Source organism: Diospyros lotus, chromosome 11 (genome assembly GCF_014633365.1).
Source record: "Diospyros lotus cultivar Yz01 chromosome 11, ASM1463336v1, whole genome shotgun sequence".
Lineage (NCBI taxonomy): Eukaryota > Viridiplantae > Streptophyta > Magnoliopsida > Ericales > Ebenaceae > Diospyros > Diospyros lotus.
In genome coordinates, this window is record NC_068348.1 from 708272 (window position 1) to 734880 (window position 26609).

Below are 26609 nucleotides of genomic sequence, written 5' to 3' on the forward strand. Positions count from 1 at the left end.
GTTCGTTCCTCGACATCGCTCGACGCAAAACCCTCGACACTGGTTCTGTTTCTGGATGCCAGCAAGTCTCTTCTCAAATCCGATCCAATCCGAAGGAAATGGAGGAAAAGCGCAGCTCCGAGTTGAAGAAGAAGCTACAGTTTTGGAGCTGGGGGTTTGCTTCTATAATCTTCAGACTAATACTCATCTTCTTCCCGAAAAACTTCAATCTGGCCTCTCGTCCTGAAGTCTCCACTCCTCTCACGAGTCTTCGCCGCCGTACTCTCCATCTTTATGTAAATGAGTTATGTTTTATGTGGATTGTGAATTTCTGTGCCTTCATGTTTTCTTCGATATTCTGCAGTAGCTGAAGGTTACTGGTTGAAGCAGTCTTCGATCTCGCCGTATGCTGGTTTGTTTCAGTTCACTATTATTAGCTCACATTCTTATGGACTGATTATGAATCATGTTTTAGTAAGCTATGATGCAAAAATTTTCGCATTTAGGTTCGATGTATCATGGATCTCCGCTTTTACTCTCGGTTCTTGGTCCCCTCACTGTTGAACGGTACATTGCAAGTTCAATTACCCTTTCATGTGTATATTGATAGTTATGCATGCGACAAAAATCATTTGTATGTTGGCAGTGCTACTTAATGTCATTTTGCTGGGTGCAGGATTGAAGGGCCAGCCAATCATATTATTTGCAGGTAGCACTTTGTTTTTGACACTTCTTATTGATCTTTGTGTATATACATATATATATATATATATTATTTTCTAGTTAACTGTGTGATCTTAACCTTGTTTTCTTGTTTGAAGTTTTCCGTTTTAAATTTGATTTAAGAAGTTTTTCATTGTATCAACTTTTCTAGGGGAGAGTTTTTTAGATGTTGTGTGTAAAACTATAGTTAGGGGATGCCATTGCTCAGGCTGGCTGAATATTCCCAAATGAAGAGACTTAAGGTCAAGTCGAGTAATTATCTACTTTGCCAAATATAAGAAAGTAAAATTCATAAGCTGGTGTGTTGAAACTATGTGAAAGATATGAATTACCAATGGTTATGCTTTACTTCTATTATCCACTATGCTGTTAAAATTATCAGAGAGGCAGTTTTTGATAATATTGCTAGTTACAGTCTCCAATATAGGGATGATGTTTGGCTGTATTACTTTTCTTGGCTCTCTCTCTCTCTCTCTCACACACACACACGCATCCAAGTTATATTTTAATACCAAGTAGTATTAAGAGGTTCATCAAGTTGGATAAGCATTGGATGCCATACATGTTATTTAACCATCTCATTGGAATTTAAGGAGCTAGAAGGCGATGTCACAAGAAGGGCCCTTAGCATAGCTAATTTAAATTTCTGTTACTTTTACTGTTGTAATTCCTATTGTAGAAGTTAGTTTAATTACTTTTACTACTGTAATTCCTAGTGTCGAGGTAGTTACTACCATGTGTAGGGAAGTTAGGGGAATATCAAGTTTGTTAGGTTGTAGGGCCCACCTTGGCAGGAGAATCTTTCCTCTCAAACGCTAGTGTATATTCTCCTATTTGGGGAATGAAGGAAACTATCGAAAATATCAAAATTTTGCAAGATCTCTCTTCTCTTCTCCCTGTTCTCTCTCTCATTCTTCTTTCTGTTCTTCCTCATTCTTCTATCTTTTTCTCTATGTTTTGGTGTTTGGTCCTTCTAATTCATATCAGATTGGAAGGAAAGGCATTGTTAGGCTCAAGCAGTGACAATCTTGGTATCAGAGCAATCTTGGTATCAGAGCAACGATTCTCGGCTGGTGCTCTGTGGAAAGGTGCAATGGTGGAAGGAACCCGCATGAAGAACCTGGAGTCGCAGCTGTAGCAAGCCAGCTCGACGATGAACAACTTCCAAAATCAAGTAGATCAACTGGAGTTCGGGGCTACTTGGAACCATGAGGCGATCATGGCCATTGATTGCAAATTGGAAGGTTCGATGGAGGGATTGGAACAAAGATTGGAAAGGTCGATCGCGCGAGCGTGGGAAGAGTTGGGAGCTCAAGTGTAGCAGTTCATGGTGATGTTCACTTGCTAGAACTCGGCAAAGGTCTTTCCTGATTTCCCTCCTAGAGAAAGGAATGAGCCAATCTTGCAAGGGAATAGGATGAACAGGGGAAACAGACCTCTGAGATCGAGGTAGACCCAGAGGAGGAGTTGGAAAGGATGATGGGTAGAGATAGAGACGAACCACACCACCCTCATCATCTAGGGATTCCTATGCCCTAGATGGAGATTCCAGTATTTGAAGGAGTTAATCCTCGATCATGGTTGAGGAAATGTGAAAGACTGTTTGAGTGGAATAACATACTGAGGATGCAAAGGGTGAGCTTGGCCATTGCGTATTTCAATGAGGTAGTGGATGCCTGGTATCAAGGGTGTTTAAGGGTGAGAAGAGAGTTCACCTGTGAAGAGTTCTCTAATAAACTCTGTGAGCGCTTTGGGGAAAGGAGTATGGTGGACACCATTGAGAAATTTAATAAACTAAGGCAAACAGGGAGTGTAGGAGCCTATCTACGTAGGTTTGAGGAACTTAGGTCTTATATGATCGACCATAATCCTCACATTTCAGAAGCTTACTTTGTGTCAAGTTTCATGAGTGGCTTGAGTGAAGAGCTACGACCAATGGTCAAAATGATGAAGCCCTAGGTGGTAGAACAGACATATGAGAGTGCTCGCTTGCAAGAGATGCTACTAGAGGCCCTAATTAAGAAACAAAGGCAGCAACCAAGGGGGTGGTTGCATGAACATCCAATATGGGAGGCAAGGGCTATAATTGAGATCTGGTGAAGGGGGGCAGCGGAGTGAAAAATGTGATTGGGTCAAGTTCTGTTCCCTTTGGGGAGCAGCTCGGGGAGCAAAGGAGGATTGCTGGCCTTTGCTTTTGATGTGGGGATAAGTACCATCTTGGACATCAATGCAAGTGGCAAATCCTGTTGCTGGAAGGTAATGAGGAGGATGAACAAGAGGAGATAGAGGAAGAGGATCGTGGGGATGTTGGGACAGAAGACAATGGAGAGATCTCTATTCATGCATTGAAAGGAGTAGCTAACAACAAGATCATTAAGGTGGAGGGGCAAGTTAAGGGCAACAATCTCATGATTTTAAGAGATAGTGGTAGCACCCACATCTTTCTTGATGAAAGCACACCAAAAAAGCTGAAGTGTCAACTCACAAGAATCCACCCTTGAGTGTGACAATAGCCAATGGCCAAAGGGTGTTGAGCAAATCAGCCTGCAATGGCTTTTGCTGGGAGATGCAGAGGGAGAAATTTGAAACTGATTTGAGGTTATTATAGTTGGGCGGTTGTGATGTGGTTTTAGGAGTGGATTGGATGAAAGGGGTGGGCCCTATTAGCTTTGATTTTAACATAATGGAAGTATCTTTTGAGAATGAGGGAAGGAAGATGACATTATCAGGGGGAAAAAAGGTTGGAACGTGCAAGATGATATTAGGGAAGAGATTACAGAGGGTGATTAAGGGAAAATGGAGTCAATCGGCACACCTTTTCTCAATTGTGGAAACCAAGGAGGTACAAGGAGGTCAAGCACTGCAAGGGTAGATCTACCTAATAGTTAGCACACCTCAGGGGATGGCAGATCAGGTATATCACTTAGATCTCCTTAATAAATTACTGGTAGAATATGAGAATTTTTTTATTGAACCCTGTTAAAAGTTGTCTAGAGTATAGGATAAGAAGATCAGTGAAAACAATGTTTTTTGAAGGCAAATGAAGTATTAAGTAGAAGTTGTAACCCAAAACTGTAATTAGTAAAAGTTATGGGGTGAAACTGTAAATATTTTATATCTTCATTAGGATATCCACCCACTATTTTAAATAGAGGGCAATGGGTAGCAAGAGAGAGAGAGTTCTCAGTTTTCTGTTTGTAAGAGTACTGATTGCTAGAGAGAAAGGCTAGAGTTTGATAGCTTTGTAATCTTGGGGCGAAGGCTTGGTGTACTCGGGAATAGAATGGAGAGAATTCAACTGTGTAACTGATCATTCTTTGAATAAAGAAGGTTGCTTGAGGGGGTTCAAGACTGGATGTAGGGTTGTCCAAAAAGGCAATCTGAACTAGGATAAAATCTGGTGTTTGTGGTTTGTGTTTCTGTTTTTTGTTTGTTTTAATTATGTTTCTATTTATCGTTTCTGTTGAATTCATTGAATTTGTTCTTAAGATCAAACTCATGAGTGTGAGATTGTGTGTGGCATAATTTCTGTCCAAGAAAATAGTTCCAACGATTCTAGGTATAACAAATGCCAATCACTCCTTCCTACCAGAATGTTTGACCACTCTATTGTCACGAAATGATTCAATTACTAGCACCTATTTCTGTTGTATTTTTTAATTCTGCATTTATCTTATTTCTATACTAGTTTGTAGGCTAAGCACTGCCATTTTATTATTTCTGTATTAGCCGAATTAGAGGAGAATCGGCCAGGTGTAAGGGAGTCAAAGGGAATATAGTTTGTTAGAATTGTACCAGGTGTGGGCCCACTTCTGATAGGAGAATATCTCCTCCAAAGGCCCATATATATCTGCTTCCCTCCACAATGAGGGGGGCATGAATGAGAATATCGAATTTTGTTTTCCTTCCTACTTTATGTTCTCTCTCTCTAATTTCCTTTCTTTCTACTTTCTCTATTCTATCCTCTGAATCGCTCCTCAATTCCTACCAAAATAGGAGTAATTCCTATCACAATAGTGAGGTCGTGACAAGTTGGTATCTAAGAAAGATGGCAGAAGGGACTCATATGAAGGACATGGAGACACAACTCCAGCAACTGCACCTGGGATCGGCAGTGACTGAATTCCAGAACAGAATGGATAGGACGGAGTTTGAAGCTAACCGAAACCACGAAGCATTGGTCGCCATGGATCGAAAGGTGGAAGACTCCATGGAGGGACTTGAAAGGAGATTGGAAGGGTCGATCGCTCGGGTACGAGAAGAGCTGGGAGCTCAAATCTAACAATTCATGGTGATGTTTACCCAACAAAACACGGTCAGGTTAGCTCCAGATTTTCCACATAGAGAGGAGAATGAACCCTTCTTACGGAGAGTTATGATTAACTGAGAAAATGGAGATCAGGAGATTGGAATGAATCAGGAAGAATTAGAAGGGATAGTAGGAAGAATAAGAGAAGAGCAGAACAACCATCCTCTGGGGTTTCCTATGTCTCGGATGGAAATCCCGACATTTGAAAGGATTCATCCTCGTTAGTGGTTGAGGAAGTGTGAGAGGCTGTTCGAATGGTACAACGTACCAAGAATGCAGAGGATAAGTTTAGCCACTGCATACTTCAATGAGGTGTTTGATGCATGGTTTCAAGGGTGTTTGAGGTTAAGGAGGGAATACACTTGGGAGGAATTCTCTGAGAAGTTATGTGAACGTTTTGGGGAGAGAAGTATGGTGGACACCGTTGAAGAATTCAATAAACTAAGTTAGACTGGGAGTGTGAGATCCTATCTCAGGAGGTTTGAAGAGCTTAGGTCGTATATGGTCAGCGATAACCATCACTTCTCAAAAGCTTATTTCGTATCAAGCTTCATGAGTGGGTTGAGTGATGAGCTCAGACCAATGGTTAAAATGATGAAGCCTTAGACAGTCGAGCAAGCTTCAGGGAGCGCTCGCTTGCAGGAAATGATGGTAGAGGCCTTAATAAAAAAGCAAAGACACCTGCCTAAGGGAGTGAATATCAGAATGACCAGTATAGGGGCGAGGGGTCACATTCGTGATGCTACCAGAGGAAGCACTGGAGGGAAGCAATTGATGGGAACGAGCTCTATTTCCTATGTGGAACAGTTACGGGAGCAAAGAGGAATGACTGGCCTATCCTTCAGATGTGGGGATAAATACCATCTGGGACATTAGTGCAAGAGGCAGGTCCTGTTGTTGGAAGGAGAGGAAGAGGAGGAACAAGATGAAGCAAGGGAAGAAAATATTGAAGAGGTTGAAGAAGAAGACAATGGAGAGATATCCATACATGCCCCGAAGGGAGTGGCCAACAACAAGATCATCAAGGTAGAAGGCCAAGTCAAGGACTGCAATCTTATGATTTTAATAGATAGTGGGAGCACCCATAGCTTTCTTGATGAAAGCATGGCCAAGAAATTGAAGTGTCCGCTCATGGGAACCCCTCCCTTGAGCGTGATAGTAGCCAACGACCAAAGGGTGTTAAGTAACTTCGCCTGCAATGGTTTTTGTTGGGAGATGCAAGGGGAGAAGTTTGAAATCGACTTGAGATTACTATAGCTGGGAGGGTGCCATGTGGTCCTAGGAGTGGACTGGATGAAGGGGGTGAGTTGCATTAACTTTGATTTCAATAGGATGGAGGTATCCTTTGAGAAAGAAGGTAAGAGGGTGACCTTATCTGGGGGGAAGGAGATGGGAGCTTGTAAAATGATATCAGGGAGGAGGCTACAAAGAGTGTTGAAGGGCAAGTGGAGCCAAATAGCACACCTCTTCTCAGTTGTGGCAGCAGAAGGAGATCAAGGAAAGCAAACAATGCAGGGGCAAATGGGGCTGACAGTAAGCACACCCCAGGGAATGCAAGACTAGGTATGCCATTTGGATTCCCTTAATAAATTGTTGGTGGATTATAAGGATCTTTTTATGGAACCCCAAACCTTACCCCTTACTCAAATGTTTGACCATAATATCAACCTCAAACTAGATGCTGAACCAGTCAATATTAGAGCATATCGTTATCCTCCCAACCAAAAGAATGAAATTGAGAAAATGGTTAGAACCATGCTCGAACAATCCCTCATTAGACCTAGCTAAAGTTCATTCGCTTCTCTTGTCCTTTTAGTAAAAAGACGGATGGAACATGTCGGTTTTGTGTCGATTACCGACAACTAAATGCCATGACCATCAAGGACAAATTTCCCATACCCTTAGTGGAGGACCTATTAGATGAACTTAACCATGCCAAATTCTTTTCTAAGCTAGACCTAAGGGCGGGATATCATCAAATTAGGATGAAAATTGAAGATATACCTAAAACCGCCTTTAAAACCCATCATGGGCACTTTGAATTCTTAGTGATGCCCTTCGGGCTCACCAATGCTTCGACCACCTTTCAATCCCTCATGAACAGAATTTTTGAACCTTATCTCTGCAAATTTATATTGGTATTCTTTGATGATATACTCGTTTACAGCCCTACATTTGATCAACACTTATCCCACCTTAAGCTTACCCTAGAAATCCTAAGAAACCACCAGCTTTTTATTAAGGAGTCCAAATGTGCTTTTGCCCAAAGGCATGTGGAATACCTAGGGCACATTATATCAGATGGTAAGGTAAGTACTGATCCAAAGAAGGTGGAGGCAATGGTGTCCTGGCCGAGGCCCACAATAGTGAAGGCCTTGAGGGGATTCCTAGGGCTAACAGAGTATTATTACAGGTTTGTGCAAAATTATGGAGTTATCAGCCAACTATTGACTAATTTGCTGAATAAGGGAGGTTTCAATTGGGGGCCGAAAGCAGAGGAAGCCTTTGGGAACCTTAAGGGTGCCATGAGCAGAGTACCAGTGTTGGGGCTCCTAGATTTTGATAAGCCCTTCATTTTAGAAATTGATGCTAGCGGAACCGGGGTAGGGGCAGTGCTAGTTTAAGAGGGGAGACCGCTAGCCTTCTTGAGGCAAGTATTGAGTCCAAAACACTTAGGACTCGGCATCTATGAAAAGGAACTCTTGGCTGTACTTATGGCTGCAGACCGTTGGAGACATTACCTGGAGGGAAAGATGGGTCTAGATTATAGGATTCAATACTGGAAGGGAAAGGAAAATAAGGCAGCCAATGCATTGTCCAGATGTCATGAGGAGGGAGATTTATCAGCTATGACCATCATGGTACCCGAGTGGTATCAAGAAGTTATTGACAGTTATGAAGGAGACAACAAGATTAAGGCGATGTTGGAAAAGTTGACGATGGGAGCTCAGGAGATGGGAGGCTATACATTGAATCAAGGGTTGCTGAGATTTCGTGGGAGGATTGTAATTGGGGAGAATTCAAGGATTAAGGAAAGGATTTTTCAAGCCTTGCATGAGTCCCCATTAGGAGGGCATTTGGGAGAGCAAAATACTTATCTTTGGGTTAAACAAGTGTTTCAATGGCCAAAAATGAAGGCAAAGATTAAAGAGCTTATCCGAAGGTGTGACACATGTAGGAGATGTAAGTCGGAGACAGTGGCCTACCCTGGGTTACTACAACCTCTGCCCATCCCAGATCAGACTTGGTTTAGTCTCTCGATGGACTTTGTGGAGGGACTTCCCCGATCCGAAGGTAAGGACATCATCTTGGTTGTGGTAGACCGGTTGACTAAATTTATCCATTTCATAGGGCTGACTCATCCTTACACGGCTCAAGATGTAGCTAGGATTTTCTTAGATCGGGTGATTAAATTGCACCGGGCTCCTAAGATTATAATCTCTGATAGGGATAAGATTTTTACCAGCTTGATGTGGCAAGAGCTGATGAAATCTCTGGGAACAAAACTGAATTTTTCCACTGCATATCAACCTTAGTCTGACGGGCAAACCGAGAGGGTGAACCAGAGCCTTGAAACATACCTTAGATGTGTCTACTTGCTGCAACCTAAGGAGTTGCATAGGTGGTTGTCCCTAGCTCAATGGTGGTATAATACCAGCCACCGTTCGTCGATTAAGATGTCCCCTTTTGAGGCCTTATTCGGGTATAAACCACCTATTCTACTGGTAGTAGGAGGAGGCTCTAATGTGGCTTCAGTTGAGGAGTATTTACAACGGAAGAGGGAGATAACACAACAGTTGAAGCAAGAGCTAGCCTCGGCCCAAAATCGTATGAAGCAAAATGTTGACCGAACGAGGAGCGAGAGGGAGTTTGAGGAAGGGGATGAAGTGTATCTAAGGTTGAGGTATAATCACTTAAAGTCAATTTCTCGAGGAAGGGTCACTAAGCTTAGCCCCAAGTATTATGGACCGTTCCCTATTGAGGCCAAGATAGGGAAGGTGGCCTATCGGTTGAAGCTTCCCCCAGGGTCACAAATTCACCTTGTTTTCCATGTTTCACTCCTGAAGAAGTCGGTGGGGGCTCAACCAACGAGTTCAGTATTACTAGCTCTTCCCAAAGAAATAAGTGCAAGAACTGAACCAGAGGCTGTTATCGACAAACAAGTATTGTATAAACACGAAGTTCCACTCATCCAAGTACTGGTCAAATGGCGAGGTAACACTTCGGAAGACAGCACATGGGAATACCTTCCGAAATTCCTCAAGCAGTTCCCACGAGTTGCCTACCTCCTCAGCATTTCTTGAGGACAAGAAATGGCTAACGGAGGGGAAGTTGTCACAAAATGATCCGATTACCAGCACCTATTTCCGTTGTATTTTTTAATTCTACATTTATCTTATTTCTGTAGTAGTTTGTAGGCTAAGCACTGCCATTTTGTTATTTCTATATTAGTCGAATTAGAGGAGAATCGACCAGGTGTAAGGGAGGCAAAGGGAATATAGTTTGTTAGAAATGTACCAGGTGTGGGCCCACCTCTGACAGGAGAATATCTCCTCCAAACGGCCCATATATATCTGTTTCCCTCCACAATGAGGGGGCATGAATGAGAATATCGAATTCAGTTTTCCTTCCTACTTTCTATTCTCTCTCCCTAATTTCCTTCCTCTCTACTTTCTCTATTCTATCCTCTAAATCGCTCCTCAATTCCTATCGGAATAGGAGTAATTCTTATCACAAGAGTGAGGTCGTGACATCTATTAACTTAAAACCAAACACTGAGTCTGTTAACATTAGAACTTATTGTTACCCTCCAATTCAGAAGAATGAAGTTGAGAAAATGGTTAGGGAAATGCTTCAACAATCCATCATTAGATCTAGCTAAAGCCCTTTTGCTTCTCTTGTCCTATTGGTTAAAAAGATTAATGGAACATGGCGATTTTGTGTGGATTACCGCCAACTAAATGCTATGACCATCAAAGATAAATTCTCTATACCCTTGGTAGAAGATCTTTTGGATGAGCTTCACAATGCCCAATTCTTTTCTAAGTTTAACATACGCTCGGGTTACCACCAAATTAGGATGAAACCCGAGGATATCCACAAAACAACTTTTAGAACTCACCATGAGCATTTTGAATTCTTGGTGATGCCATTTGGGCTCACCAATGCCCCGACCACTTTCAATCTCTCATGAACATAATTTTTGAACCCTATCTTGGAAAGTTTATATTAATATTCTTTGATGATATACTCATTTATAGCCCCACTTTTGAACAACATTTAACCCACCTTAGAACTACCCTTGACATACTCAGATTTCACTAGCTTTTTATTAAGAAATCTAAGTGTGCATTTGGTTAAGGTCAAGTGGAATATTTGGGACACCTTATATCAAAGGGAGGGGTGAGTACCAACCCCCAAAAGGTAGAGGCCATGGTGTCCTGGCCAAGGCCGACTTCGATGAGAGCCTTAAGAGGATTTTTGGGGCTAACAGGGTACTACCATCGGTTTGTAAAGAACTATGGGGTAATTAGCAAGCCCTTAATCGAATTGTTGAAGAAGGGAAGTTTCAGCAGGGGGCCAAGAGCAGAAGAGGCATTCGAGAATTTAAAAAGGGCTATGAGTAGGGTGCCAGTGTTGGGGCTTCCTAATTTCAATAAGGCCTTTATTCTGGAAACAGATGCAAGTGGAACAGGGATAGGGGCAATTTTGGTGCAAGAAGGATGCCCTCTAGCATTCTTAACTCAAGTGTTGGTTCCTAAACACTTAGAGCTCAGCATATATGAAAAGGAATTCTTAGCAGTGTTGATGGCTGTTGACAAGCGAAGGCACTGCTTGGAGGGGGGAAATTTATAATCAGAACGGACCATGAAAGTTTGAAGTTCATGTTGCAACAGAAACTTCAAACGTAGTTGCAAAGGAAGGGGATGGCCAAACTCATGGGATTGGATTACATAATACAATACAAAAAGAGGAAGGAAAATATAGTTGTCAATGCACTTTCAAGGTGCCATGAAGAAGTGAGTTTTGCAGCTATGACAATAGTGGTGCTCTAGTGGTATTGGGAGGTTATTGACAGTTATGAGGGGGATGAGAAGCTTAGACCCTTACTGGAAGGATTGGTTGTTGGGGCCAATGAGGCATATGGGTATACTTTAAATGGAGGAATATTGAGATACCAGGGGAGAATAGTGATTGGAGATAATGCAGACCTCAAAAAGAAGATATTTCAGGCCTTGAATGAGTCTCCCTTTGTGTGTGTGTGTGGGGGGGGGGGGGGGGGGGGGGGGCATCCAGGGGAACAAAATACTTACCTGAGAGTTAGGTGGATTTTCCATTAGCCAAGGATGAAATCAGAGGTTAAGGAATTGGTGCAAGCATGTGACATTTGTAAGAGATGTAAATTAGAAACGGTGGCCTACCCTAGGCTACTACAGTCTTTGCCTATTCCCGAACAAGCTTGGTCAAGTGTGTCTATGAACTTTGTGGAAGGATTGCCCAAGTCGGAGGGTAAGGACAACATTCTAGTAGTAGTGGACAGATTGACTCAGTTTGCCCATTTCATAGGGTTGACTCATCCCTACATAGCTCAGGAGGTAGTTAGGGCTTTCTTGGATCGGGTGGTTAAGTTACATGGGACTCCTAAGTCTATAGTTTCAGATAGAGATAGAATTTTTACTAGCATGATGTGGTAGGAGTTGATGAGGTCATTGGGAACAAAACTGAGCATGTCCACTGCTCATCACCCTCAAATGGATGGACAAACTGAGAGGGTGCACCAGAGCCTTGAGACTTACCTAAGATGCACCTGCCTCTTACAACCTAAGGAGTGACATAGGTGGTTAGCCTTGGCCCAGTGGTGGTACAATACTTCCCACCACTGCTCAATCAAAATGACCCCATTTGAGGCCTTGTTTGGGTACAAACCACATGTTCTGCCTGCAGCGGGGGAAGGATCTAATGTTGCTTCAGTAGACGATTATTTGCGGGAAAGGAGGAAAGTGACACAACAACTGAAGCAAGAGTTAGCTTCAGCTCAGAATCGTATGAAGCAGTTTGTCGACAAGAGGAGAAGTGAAAGAGAGTTTGAAGTAGGGAATGAGGTGTATTTGAGACTGAGGTACCCTCACCTGAAGTCTTATCACCCGGGGAAAGGCAACCAAGCTCAGTCCCAAGTACTATGGGTCATTTTGTCATGTGTCTCGAGTAAGAGGGGTGCTTATGTAATAAAGATATACTATGAGTAGAAGATAGTATATTAGGAGTTTGCATTAAAAGGTTGTAATTAGTTTGTTGCCGCTTTGGGAGTAGTACATTCCCAGCAACGGCATTCTGTTACGCACATGGGCGCTGGTGGCTGGCTTTATAAGCAGCTGTCCAACTCGTGAATAGGCATGAATGAATATTCTTAGAAGTTTCTATTCTCTCTTTTCCTTTCTCTCTTCTCCCTACTGATTCTCTCTTCCCTAAACCATTCGTATCATTCTATCGGAAATTCATAGTCAGCTCCTCGGAAGCTGACATTTGGTATCAGAGCGGTCTTCTTGGGCGCAAGCAGAGGCAGAGAAGAATATCCATATGGCCGAAGGGACGAGGATGAAGCAGATGGAGTCTCAACTACAGCAAGTGGCTACAACAGTGGTGGAGGTGCAGACGAGAATGGGAACTCTCGAATCTTCAATTGGAGCAGGGGTAGATGCTTGGATTGATCAGGCCATGGAGAGGTGGCGGGGTGAGAATCGAGAACAGAATGCTCGGTTCCATGAGCAAGTAATGGAACAGATGTAGCAGATTATGCGAATGTTCTCAACTCAACAACCGGTGAGACTTTCCGCTGATTTTCTGCAAAGGGAGTAGTCGGAACCCATTCTTCAAGGGGTAGGAATGGAGCGCCGACAAGTGGGAATGTCGGAGATGGAATTCGAGCCGGAAGGGACTGGCGATAACATAAGGGAGAGAAGAGCGAGAGCTCAGGGGGATCGTTATCAACCAAACTTTCCGGTACCCAAACTGGAGATTCTGCTCTTCGATGGAGAAAATCCTAGATGGTGGGTAAGGAGGTGTGAACAGATGTTCGCCTTGTATCAGGTGCAAGAACAGCAGAAGGTCACCCTGGCCTCTGCCTACCTGAACGACATGGCTGATGCATGGTACCAGGGGTGGCTGGCGGAGAAAGAAGGCAGCCCATGGAACGAGTTCGCGGATGACTTGTGTGAAAGATTCGGAGATCGGAGTATGCGGGATATAGTTGAAGAGTTTAACAAGCTCAAGCAACTTGGAACGGTACAGAATTACCAGCTCAAGTTTGAGGAGCTGAGGTCCTTAATGATGATACACAATCCCCATCTATCAGAAGAGTATTTTGTATTGAGTTTTATTAGTGGCTTGGGAGATGAAGTAAGACCCATGGTGAAAATGATGCAGCCAACAACAGTGAGGTTGGCTGCCGAGAGTGCAAAGTTGCAAGAAATGATGATTGAAGCACTGTTAAAAAAGCAGCGCAATCAAGTGAAGGGGGTGATCACTGGGGGTTGGCAGACTGGTAGCAGGACTCAAGGACGAGATGCGGTGCACAGTGGTAAGGGGGTCCTGGCATTACCTCCTGCAGCCCTTAATCCGACAACTGGAGGAGGGTTAATGGACGCCAAGCTAACCTATGTTATAGGTGCGGGGATAAATACTTTCCGGGACACAGATGCAAACGACAAATCTTGTTGCTGGAAGGGGAGGACGAGGAAGGACTCGTGGAGGAAACTTCAGGAATGGAAGAAGGTGATCAAGGAGAAATCTCCCTACACGCCCTAAAAGGGGTGGCACATAGCAAGATCATCAAGGTGGAAGGGCAAGCTCACCAATGTTCGCTAATGGTACTTATTGATAGCGGAAGCACCCACAGCTTCCTGGATGAAGGCATGGCGAAGAAGTTGGGATGTGAAGTCTCAGATGCCCACCCTCTCTCGGTAACAGTCGCAAACGGAAACAAGGTACTGAGTCAATCCTCGTGTTTGGGATTTTGCTGGGAGATGAATGGGGAAGCATTTGTGGCAGATTTGAGGCTGTTGAAATTGGGGGGTTGTGATGTGGTACTTGGGGTTGATTGGATGAGGGGTGTGAGTCCCATCAGCTTCGATTTTAACAAGATGGAGGTGACCTTTGAGAAGGATGGAAAAAAAAGGGTGCTCAAGGGCAGCCAGGAAGCAGGTATGTGCAAAATGATAACGGGAAAGAGACGTCAACGGTTGCTCAAAAGCAAGTTCTCCCAAGTAGTGCTGCTGTTTTCTATCCAGGCTTTGGAAGTGTTCGAGAAAGAACCAGAATAGGGAGGAGAATTGGCAATTACAGTGAGTAGCCACCCACATGACCAGTTAAAGGTACGCGAAACTAACGCTCTTAACATGCTATTATTTGAGTTCAAAGACCTCTTTTCCGAACCTAGCTCATTGCCTCCAAAAAGGCCCTGTGACCATACCATCCACCTCAAACCCAATTCAGAACCAGTGAACGTTAGGTCCTATCGTTATCCTCCCAAACAGAAAACTGAGATAGAGAAACTCATCCAAGACATGTTACAAAAGTCGATTATCCAACACAGCGATAGCCCTTTCGCATCTCCCGTACTCCTTGTCAAAAAGAAAGATGGTTCATGGAAATTTTGTGTGGACTATAGGCAACTCAATGCCATAACCATCAAAGACAAGTTTCCCATACCCATTGTAGAAGACTTGCTTGATGAATTGAAGCACGCTTCAGTTTTCACTAAGCTGGATCTTAGAGCAGGGTACCACCAAATTCGAATGGAGCATCGGGATATCCCTAAAACCGCTTTTAAAACTCATCAAGGGCACTACGAATTCAAGGTAATGCCCTTTGGACTCACTAACGCCCCAGCCACTTTTCAAGCATTAATGAACCAAATATTTGAGCCCTACTTGCGTGTATTCATTCTAGTCTTTTTCGATGACATTCTGATCTATAGTTTCACTTTCATTGAACACCTAGCCCACTTGAGAACTACCCTCAAGGTCCTTCGACTCAATAAACTGTATGTTAAGAAGTCTAAGTGCTCCTTTGCACAAAGTCATGTGGAGTATTTGGGCCATATAATATCTCATGCAGGAGTCAGCACCGATCCTAGCAAGGTAGCAGCCATGGTGGAGTGGCCGAGGCCTCAAAATGTCAAAGGCTTGCGGGGATTTCTGGGCTTAACTGGCTATTATCGCCGGTTTGTCAAGGATTATGGAGTTGTTAGTAGGCCACTAACGGAATTGCTGAAAAAGGATGGCTTCCAATGGAATGGCCGGGCTGAGGAGGCTTTTGTTAAACTAAAGGGAGCTATGAGCGAAGTACCAACATTGGGCTTGCCGGATTTTGACAAGCCATTTGTATTAGAGACAGACGCCAGCGCTGTTGGAATTGGAGCTGTCTTGGTACAAGGAGATAGACCCTTTGCCTTTCTTAGTAAGGCATTGGCTCCTCGGCATCTCGGGTTGAGCATTTACGAGAAGGAGCTGTTAGCGGTGCTGATGGCAGTAGAAAAGTGGAGGCATTACTTAGAAGGCAGTAAATTTGTGATCAAAACCGACCATGAAAGTCTGAAATTCCTACTTCAACAGAAATTACATACACAATTGCAACGAAAGGGGATGACTAAGTTGATGGGATTGGATTATGTTATCCAATACCGGAAGGGAAAGGAAAACTTAGCTGCAGATGCCTTGTCAAGGTGTCATAGGAAGGGCATTCTGCTGCTCTTACGGTGATGGTTCCAGACTGGCACAGGGAAGTGGCCTCGAGTTATGAAAATGATGAGAGTATGCGAGAGCTGCTACAACAACTGGTGGTGGATCCTAGTGCTAAACCAGGTTACACCTTGACTAATGGGCTTATCAGAAACAAAGGGAGGCTGGTAATAGGAGATGATGAGAATTTGAGGAAAAAAATTGTGGAGACGCTGCACAGTTCTCCAATAGGGGGCCACTCCGGAATAGTTGCTACCTATCACAAAGTTAAGCAACACTTTCATTGGCCCGGGCTAAAAAAATATGTGATGGACTGGGTGTTGAGTTGTGATGTTTGTAAACGGTGTAAATCAGAATCGGTAGCCCACCCCGGGTTATTGCAGCCACTAAGTATTCCAGGAGGGCCTTGGGAAAGTATCTCAATGGACTTCATTGAGGGTCTACCCAAATCGGAGGGGCGAGATTGCATAATGGTGATAGTGGACAGATTCACCAAGTATGCCCATTTCATCGGATTGGCACATCCCTACACAGCTCAAGAGGTAGCAAAAGTGTTCCTAGACCAAGTGGTGAAGTTACATGGAACCCCTAAGACTATAGTGTCGGACAGGGACAGAATTTTTACGAGCCTCTTGTGGAAGGAATTGACTGGAATATTGGGAATTCAACTCAGCATGTCGACGGCCTATCATCCCGAATCCGATGGTCAGACCGAGCGAGTAAACTAATGTTTGGAGACCTACTTAAGATGTGCTTGCTTCTTACAGCCGAGGACTTGGCATAAGTGGCTCGCATTGGCACAATGGTGGTATAATTCTAACTACCACAACTCCATAAAGAGGTCCCCGTTTGAAGCCCTATATGGTTATAAACCGACCTTACTGCCAGACCTGGGAAGTTCTTCGACAGTGGCAGCCTTGGATACTTACCTTCAACAGAGACAACAAGCCTTCCAGTCAATCAAAACGGAATTGGCCAGCGCTAGGAATCGTATGAAACAATTTGCTGATAGAAGGAGAAGTGAACGGGAATTTCAAGTGGGAGAGTGGGTGTATCTTAAGCTTCAGCCAGGCCATCTGAAAGCTCTACTTGGGAAGCCCAGTTCAAAGCTCAATCCGAGGTATTATGGCCCTTTCCTGGTGTTAGCTCGAGTTGGGAATGTGGCTTATCGTTTACAGCTGCCGGAAAATTCCAATATACATCCGGTTTTTCATGTGTCCTTGCTAAAAAAGGCAATTGGGCAGCAAGCGGTCAATCCAGAGCTACCTCGCCTTCCAGATTCAAATGACAGCCCAAAGGAACCTATAGCGATACTTGACAGGAGAGTGATATACAATCAAGGAGCTCCCATCATCCAGGTGCTAGTGCAGTGGTCTAATCTACATTCCGACAACAACACTTGGGAATACCTTCCAGATATTCTCAAACAATTTCCCAAGGCAGCGGGACTTCTCACCATTTCTTGAGGACAAGAAGAATTTAAAGGGAGGGGAGATTGTCATGTGTCTCGGGTAAGAGGGGTGCTTATGTAATAAAGATATACTATGAGTAGAAGATAGTATATTAGGAGTTTGCATTAAAAGGTTGTAATTAGTTTGTTGCCACTTTGGGAGTAGTACATTCCCAGCAACGGCATTCTGTTATGCACATGGGCGCTAGTGGCTGGCTTTATAAGCAGCTGTCCACCTCGTGAATAGGCATGAATGAATATTCTTAGAAGTTTCTATTCTCTCTTTTCCTTTCTCTCTTCTCCCTACTGATTCTCTCTTCCCTAAACCATTCGTATCATTCTATCGGAAATTCATAGTCAGCTCCTCGGAAGCTGACATATTTCCCATAGAAGCTAAGGTGGGAAAGGTGGCATATCACCTGAGAGTCTGAGACTACCTGCAGGGTCACTCATTCAGCCTGTATTTCATGTTTTGCTCCTAAAGAGGGCAGTTGGTGGACAATCAGTGAGTTCTACATTACCTACCCTTCCTAAGGAGGCTGGCCAGACAGTGGAACCAGAATTTATTTTGGAGAGAAGGGTGGTATACAGACATGGGGCTCCTCTCATTCAAGTATTGGTCAGGTGGCAGGGCAGATCATCAGAAGACAACACCTGGGAATACTTTCCAGATCTTCTCAAGCAATTCCCAAGAGCTGCTAGCCTCCTTAGCATTTCTTGAGGACAAGAAAATGATTAAGGAGGGGGGAAATGTCATGAAAATGGCCCTTACCATAGCTCATTTAAATTTTTGTTACTTTTACTCAAGTTTGTTAGGCTGTAGGGCCCACCTTGGCAGGAGAATCTCTCCTCCCAAACGTTGATGTATATTCTCTCCTATTTGGGGAATGAAGGGAACTAACAAAAATATCAGAATTCTGCAAGATCTCTCTTCTCTTCTCTCTGTTCTCTGTCTCGTTCTTCTCTTCGTTCTTCCTCATTCTTCTTTCTTTTTCTCTCTGTTTCTGCTCTCTTTTTCGATGTTTGGTCCTTCTAATTCATATTGGATTGGAAGGAAAGGCATTGTCAGGCTCAGGCCGTGACAGGCGAGAATGCTAATGACTGCTTGTCTTCATGTTTTCTAAGTTATCTCCTTGGGATTTTGGTGAGAATTGTTGTTGTTTTTTTTTTTTAAAGTCAATGGTTAGTGTCTACCATTTAGTTATTGCTGGTGAACAATGTGAAATAATCAAAGTTTTTAAATTCCAAGTTCCTGTGAGACTTGAATCCTTTTAAGTCTTTTTTTCTTCTCTCACTTTTTCTCTCTTTTAACTGGCTTAGATTTTCTTCCATTTTACTCCATGTTAGATACGTGGTTAATATCAACTCATTTCGGATACAGTTTGGTTTTTGTGATTGCAGATTTTTTCACTGCAATGCTTATTCGTTTGATTGGCATGAACCTTCAGATTGCTTATAATCAAAGCTTGAAGTCACTGGGCCTTGTTGGATTGCTAGAAAACAAAGGTAATTCTAAAATATTATTTGTTATTGGAACATGTCCTACCCTAGTAACTTGATGAATTACACTATTCAAACTTTTATTATTATTATTATTATTATTATTTTTTTTTTGGCAGAGGTTCTTCCTTCTGGGGATATTGCTGCACTTGTGTACTTATGGAATCCTTTTACCATAGTCACTTGTGTGGGGTTGTCTACATCTCCACTAGAAAATCTGGTTGTTGTACTGTCCCTTTATGGAGCCTGTACACGTAAGAAGTTATTTGGTTTTTTTTTGTCCTATACATTGGTACTTTAATGCCTTGCACGTTGTCTGACTTACTCAAGTTCCTTTTCTGCATCTCCAGTTGAATTTATCAATTCCTTAGTACTGACTCTTTGTCTTTTGTTTCTTCTTTCCTAGTTGTGGATTCAACTACATTTTTCTTTTTTCTTTTCAACAGTTGTTGTCTTTGCTCCTTTGCTAATGACTTGCTTGTGAATCCTAGGCAGTTGATCAAGGATAAAATAATGCATATCCATTTAAACTGAGACAACAATCACTTATTCCCTTTTCCTTTTACGAGTGTGATATGCGGCCAATTCATAGATAGTTTCTAGTTATATCACTTTTATGGCATCAAGAACTCATATTAAGATATTTTTATTTATTTATAATAATTGTTATTTTTCTTCTACTATACCCATATTCCTCTTGAAAACTAGTGAGTTTTTGTACATTACTAATGATATCATATGCTACTCAAGCTTCACTATGTTTCTTGAATTATCATCTAGCAAGATTTTGATACCTTCTAGAGCTTGGTTGGTAATTAAATATGTTGCTTAATAACAAAGGAACAAAAATAGCACTTTTTCTATGACATAATGATATTATTAATGAGGTCATTTCACACAGTTAATGGGAATGAACTATCCCTCATGTGTGCCTTAATATATGCTACTTAATTAATATTATTGTGACTGAGATATTGACGGGCAAATGCTTGTTTAAAACTCTGGTTGTGGTTACCATTGGACATTTGCCTGTAAAGGCATTATTCATTCCCTGTCCTGATCAATTGCAGAAAAAATTCCTTTGGCTGCTTTTGGATGGGTCATAGCTACACATTTATCCCTTTATCCTGCAATTTTGATCGTACCGGTATGTGTTCCATTCCTCTTTTGCTTGTAAGGGACAGTAGGTTCTTCATGCAGCATGTAGGTCAAGACAGTAGTAAAAATTCTGGATTAAATTCTGTTTGCTCACCCATGGACACCAATTCTGTAATTTGATAACTTTTATTTTCCAGGTGATATTTTTATTAGGTTATGGTCCAGATACTCCCCCTAGGAAGTTGTTCCTGCAAGTGAACTCCTGTAAATTTGGAGATAATTCTTCAAGTGATACCTCCTGTCAACACAAGGATCTGACAAGTCAACAACTTGAAACAATTTATTTCTCATGGAAAAAAGTTGTGTATTTCTTCTTGTGGGCATCTATGTGGGCATTTTATGTGTTAGTTCTATGTGGAATTTCTGTTAAACAGTATGGAGGTCTTCGGGAGATGTTTAAGAGGTAAAAATCTCACATCATTATATCTGGTTGTAATCTCTAAGAATTTGCAGTTTGAAATCGCATGCTTATTTTTCTCATTATCTTTTTGCTTTAGCTTGATGAACGTTATAGCTTGGTAGCTAACTACCTGATAATGGTGCCCTTGTTCCAGAAGTATATTTCTTATCTGGCGACTCCATTAGAAAGTTGTTTAGAAGTTGAACCTGTCACTTTGCTGAAAGTAATTTTTTTTTTTCCAGTTTTAAAGTGATATTCAGTTATGATTTGCCCCACATAGTCGGATAAAGGCTTGATATGTTGTTGCATTCCAGTTATGACTCGACTTTATTTTAAGCCTTTGCAGAGGAAGTTAACTGTCTCTATGGAAAGTGATTTTTGTTACTGAGTTGATCGTATCTCTAATTTTGAACCAACCCACAACACATATCCATGATGAATACATATGTAACCTAATTCCATTTTCCATCTATAACCCATTTACCCTTTGTATGAAATACATAAGACGCCTATTATTTTTCTGTCAACAATGCTCATCCACATGTGCAAGCAATTGGGATGGAAACCTTTTTCTTTCTTTCCATGTGTCAGATTTTTGCAAATTAGCACCTAGGTATCATAAACATTAATTTACTTTGTACAAGGTTGATTCTGTGTGGACTATCCCGAAATGTTAGTTTTATGAAGTTATGTGGGGCTAGTGAAACAGCATCTACTAATTACTATATAATTGCATTTTGTTGTTTTTTCTTTTCCAATTTCCTTGTTATCTGCTTCAAAGAGTGACTTAATTTGGCTATTTATCTAATGATTTTGCTAGTCATATTTATAGTTGGTGTTTTGCATGGATAAATTGTGCAGAACTTATGGGTTTATTTTGACAGTGGAAGATTTGTCTCCAAATATCGGTGTTTTGTGGTAAGTGAAAAGTTCCTTGTGGGGTTTGTTGTGTGTGAAGTATCCAGTTCAATATTTTGAGGTTTTTCACTGTTATGATCTATATACTTAAATGCAGGTACTTCTTTGCAGAAGTTTTTAATTTTTTCAGGAATTTCTTTCTGATAGTGTTCCATTTAAATATTCTGTTCATGATATTGCCATTAGCCATACGGCTGAACCACAGGCCTTGCTTTCTGGCTTTTGTGTATATATCAATCTCCTCAATGCTCAAATCGTACCCTTCTGTAAGTTCTCATCTTTCCGTTCCTGATTGACTTTCACTAAGTGAGTTGTTTGTGTGATTAGTAGAAAAATAGTCCTTGATCTATTTTTCTCCATTGCACTTGATGTAAAATTTATTCTTCATGCATGCCTGTTAAGGATCTTCAGATAATATTTGTCTACCTAACAGATAAAGATATGCTTTTGTCAAAATCCAGTAACATATGTGACTGGAGAATGCACACTTTCATTTCATTTCCCAAACTAATATAAAGAAAATTTAGAAGGAAAAAAAGTTGAGGAGTTTGTGTCATCTCTGATGAACAGTGATCTTTGCCAATCCATAGCCAAGGCTATAATTGAGATTATTAAACAAAATGTGTTGTCTTGCCTTAGTTTCTGTAAGCTTCCATGTTTTTGGTGTTTCTCAACTGCCTGTTTATTTCAGATGCTGGGTTACTATGGGTGTCTACCTTTTGTATTAACTGGAGTCAAGATGTTAAAGGATATTGTAGATGTAATCTGATTGCAATTACAACCTGAGGTAGTGAGGTTAGAAGGCGCAACAACAATTGGAGTCACATCAGTAATCCAATATAATATTCAAAAAGAGTTTTGAGAAGTCCAGTTCTCCAAAATCCTTGGTTGATTTTTTCTCAAGATGCTAAATTACTTAACCTTTGGTTCTGGATATTTTGATATTAATATGGTAAGACTTTCTTCTTTGCCATCTATTGTCTTGCACAGCTGATAGCTAGCTAAAAGAGAGAGTGCAAATATGAACTTCCTGGAAATTTGTAAATGAAATCAGGAATTTGCTAATTATGAAAATATTTATCTTATTAATCATTAGGTCAAGCTATAAGAACATTCTTACTTATCTGCCAGGGGGTGGGGGGGCTGAAAACCTATAAGAACAGTAACTTAGTGGTTGAATCTCCCTTTTCACCATACCGGATAAACCAAATACAATATTGTGGCTTATTTTTCTTTGGATATTCCAAATGGATCAGGTTGGAGATTCGGCTTTGTACCTTGGTTTGTTGGGCTTATTTGTCAATGAACTAGCAGGCAAGTTAGTTGCACCAGGTTTGTTTGTCATGGATTTTAATGTATTGGCATCTTAGAATTTCTACCCACAATGCCTTGCAGATTTGCAGTTCTCCTTTTTCCTCTTTTGTGGATATGTGGGTGTTTCTCTCCTTAGCCCTGTGATGCACAACCTGTGGATATGGAGGGTATGTTTTTACTTCTTTGTTTACACATGGTTACCCATGTAAAAGTATCGTCTTGGATCCCATGACTTACAGAGTGAAATTTGCAGGGTACCGGCAATGCAAACTTCTATTATGCTACTGCAATGGCTTACGCTTGCTTGCAGGTTTGTTTATTTTAAAATGTTGACCCTTTCTAAAAAATTCTGCTCCCACCTTATATTATTTTGGGTATGGTAGTAAGTTTATGTTGAGAAGATAACTTCCGATGATGATTTAGTAACTCCTCAAGGTTCAATGAGATCAAAATTTGCGAGTGAAGTTCAGAGACTGTGGACACAGAATAATTTCAAACTTCGCATGTCTGTTTTAAAATTGAACCTTTATTTTTTTTTTTCCCAACCAGGTTCAGGTGTAAAGGTTAACTTTGTTGTTGGAATCAATTAAAATGCTTATGTCTTATTTGATAGTGGTTTTCCTTACTGATAGAGCAGGTCTATCTCTGGTTATTCTTGATGAGTATATATTCCTTCAAATACTTGAACAAGATGGGGTCCTTCCAATTTTTTGAGTATTTCTGTTTGCTGGTGTTTTTGATTTTGCAATTCATTTTTGACAAATTTTTTTGGGTGAAAATTGGCTCAAAGTCGCTTTCTGTGGAAGTTTCTTGCCCAAAATCTTAAACAAGAAGAGATTGCTCTTGATAATTGTTTATCTATTAATTGATTTATGATAATCATGTAACTAGTTTATCTTCCCTGTATCCACATATAGTTGCATCAGGTGTGGACTTTGACTAGGCTAAAGCACTTCTCTTTTATTCCTGCATTCACACCTTGTACTCATGCTCAGTCTAATGAGGGTCAGGTGCAGAGGGTTACACTGTTGACCGAGACTAGAAATTATGCTGACTTATTTGCAAATGTAGAACACCATAGAAAATTATGCTGATTTAGCATCTTGATTTCTCTATGAATGTGTATGTATATATATACATTGAAATATAGAATCTGAATAACAGAAATTGATTCACGTTCTACTTCCAGAGTCAGTTGTATTTGCCCAAATGTGAACTGCAGATGTCTGTCCCGTGATTCTATTCCTTTTCACTGTACTTTTTGATCAAACCAATCTAAATTGGAAGGGTCATGCTATTTGTACATCATTTATGTACACTTTGGGCTACACAAGGCACATAAATGACATAAATACCCCACGCCTCATTGCGTCTCACCGCCTTGGGTGAAGGCATTTTAGACATTGATACATCATTGTGTAGCCCAAGGTGTACACAATGATGTACGAATAGCATTTTCCTTTAGAAAAGGGAAGGGAACTGTCAGCTTATGAGGTAGTGGGAATAAAGGAGGCAGAAGTTTACAGTATATTTGGTACTGAGAAAGCAGAAACCAAGTAATGTGGAGCATTTAAGATGTTTTCCATCTTTCATGGAGATACTGTTGGACTGAGCATAACAATGATTCTCATGCATTGCTTGCATTAACCTATGAAATAACTAGGGGTCTTGCTGTCCTCATGGTTTGTTCTGGTTTATTGTGCAGATTATTTTGGTGGTGGAGAGTGTGGGTACCATGCTAAATCATGACAGGAAGATAAGGAAGTTATCAGCCACGAGTACTTGAGATTATGGATTGTCTAGAACATGCAAAGGAGCTTTTTATGATGGTTTGCTTTGGCTTGCTGTGATGGAGGCTGCTACAGCAGAAAAAACTTGGAGGCAGCCACTTGAAATATGGTCCTCCTGACCTTACCAAAAATTGAAATAGATTCTTGATTATCTTTTGTACGTGTTCTTGATATAAAATATAAAGGGTTATTGGCAATGCCAGGCAAGATTTTTATGGTTCTTCAGTCTAATAGTTGAGTGTCCTGATGGATTTAGTGCAGAAAATAGAATATCAGTTTTGCTTTTAGTATCTATCCCTCATTTTCCGGGATGTGCTTGTATTTCTCTGAGATTATCTTTCTGGAAAATGTTATACGTTACCCAACTGATCTAGGTATTTGGCTGAATCATTGATTGTGATTGATGTTTCATTGCCGAGTAAATCCACATGCACATCTTTTACTACGCTACTCTCATACTGTACTTTGGTAAAATCACTCTTGGAACTCCCTCTGATGGTTTTGGGTCTTGTGTAGGTAGAATCTGCTTGCTGCTTAATGAAGATGCATACAAAGCACTACAGAACTGGGCCATGACTTGCTAGTTCCAGGCTTGGCTTAGTTGTAAGATTCTTCTCATTATCCCATTTCTATCAAGTTGTAGAGATCTTTATTTTGACATTGTGGCCGTCAATTGAGTCCGTCTGGGAACTTTGTTATGATAATAATAAACCAGACTGCTTTGTTCAAGTCAAACTAGTAGAGTTAGCTGAAACCTTTGGAATCATCTGTTGAGGGTTGAACTGTTGAACAATCCATCTTGTTCAGAGTGTATTTGCCAGTTACTTATTAAACTAGTCCTAGTTTTGTGTGTGTGTGTGTGTATATATATATATATATATATATCGAGAGAGAGAGAGAGAGAGAGAGGAGAGAGATTGGGGTTTGGCTGCCATTGGGAACAAAGTCATCTGCAGTTACTTGCCAACTGGGATAAGGATTCTATGTAGTGTGCATTAAGTTAGGAGATGGCTTGTTTCAACAAGGCTCAATCAGTGTTTTGTTTATTGGCATTTTACAACCTAAGCTACTAGGTTCATGGTTCCTAGGCCATATTTGCAACATCCCTAGATCATGGTTGACCTGACCATATCAAGCTAATTGCTTTACATTAATCCCCTACTTGTTTACTTGTCACACAAAATTAAATGCGAGAATTTATGTTTAAGCCAACTAAGCTACAATATGCATGCAAAAACTAAATTATTCATAAGGTATCCCCGTGTAAATGATCGAAGGAGAGTTGTTTTATATGGAATATTTATTTTGTTTAATAAAGAGGTCATCTTTACAACTTGAATCCACGACCTTCGCTTTACAAAGGAATGACCTTATCATTACTTTCAGCCCTTGCTCGGAAGTTAAATTACCATTAGCCTTGTGTTTTAAAAAAAATAAAAATTAATTAAACTAATTTTAAAATTTAAGAATGGTTGAATTAAATAATTAAACTTCAAAGGTATATCCTCAATTGAGGGCATGGGAAATTTAAGTTTGACTATGCATGGTGGGAAGCTTTAAAATCAATTCCAAGTAGTAGAAAATGAAAGATCTCACTACTTTGAAAAGCTAAAGACATGAGACTTGGTGATTTGTTTGATCGTAGAATGGGCAAATCTTCAAGCACTTAAAGCTAGTTAGTTTTTTTTTGACTTAAATATATAGATAAATTCATCATGAATTGAAGTTTGGGCCCTGACCCTTCATATAGATATGGACAATTACATAATTTCATATGGAGATAAAATTGAAGTTATAATTTTGCGGTATTTTAAACTTTTAAATATGTGCAGTGGATCGTCTACACTATCTTGAGGAGTCTGTATAATGAGTTTCATAGCTTGACATGTTAGAAGAAATTATTAATTGGTAATGATGGGAGAATTTAACGGATTTTTAAATTCAAATGATGTGTTAAATTTTAATTAATTTAATAAATATTATATGTTAAATGTTACCTATAAAGTATTAAGTTTGAGAATTCATGGACTTCCTCAATTTTTATCCATACAGGTGGAGCCAATTTTGTTCTACCTATAAAGTACTAAGGAATTCTTGGAATTGAACCCAATAAATTATCCAAACAAAATCCTTATTTTATACAAATCAAGAGTCCTCACCCTTTATGTGACATGAAAGGAAAGGAAAATTAGACTCCATGACAACTAATTTTGTGAACACTCTCATATACATGGCTTTGTTTTAAAACATAAAATAAAAGTCAATGATCTTTCATTATTTAGTTTTTAAGATTTAACAAGTATATATTGTTAATTGCATAAATAATATT

General features: G+C 40.8%; 1 protein-coding gene across 2 annotated transcripts; it reads left to right on the forward strand.

Moving 5' to 3' along the window:
* Positions 1-25009, forward strand: LOC127813220 (uncharacterized). 2 transcript variants are annotated; one of them, XM_052354083.1, is made up of 14 exons: positions 1-258; positions 344-391; positions 486-546; positions 656-688; positions 18582-18706; positions 18820-18954; positions 19771-19847; positions 19996-20261; positions 21120-21176; positions 21274-21442; positions 22433-22490; positions 22572-22657; positions 22744-22800; positions 24196-25009. In XM_052354083.1, the coding sequence occupies exons 1-14, from the start codon at positions 99-101 to the stop codon at positions 24274-24276; spliced, it is 1413 nt and encodes a 470-aa protein (XP_052210043.1). In that variant the 5' UTR covers positions 1-98; the 3' UTR covers positions 24277-25009. The 2 variants fall into 2 exon arrangements, with proteins under 2 accessions (XP_052210043.1, XP_052210044.1); XM_052354084.1 differs by having other exon boundaries at positions 158-258; positions 18602-18706.
* Positions 25010-26609: the final 1600 nt, after the last annotated feature.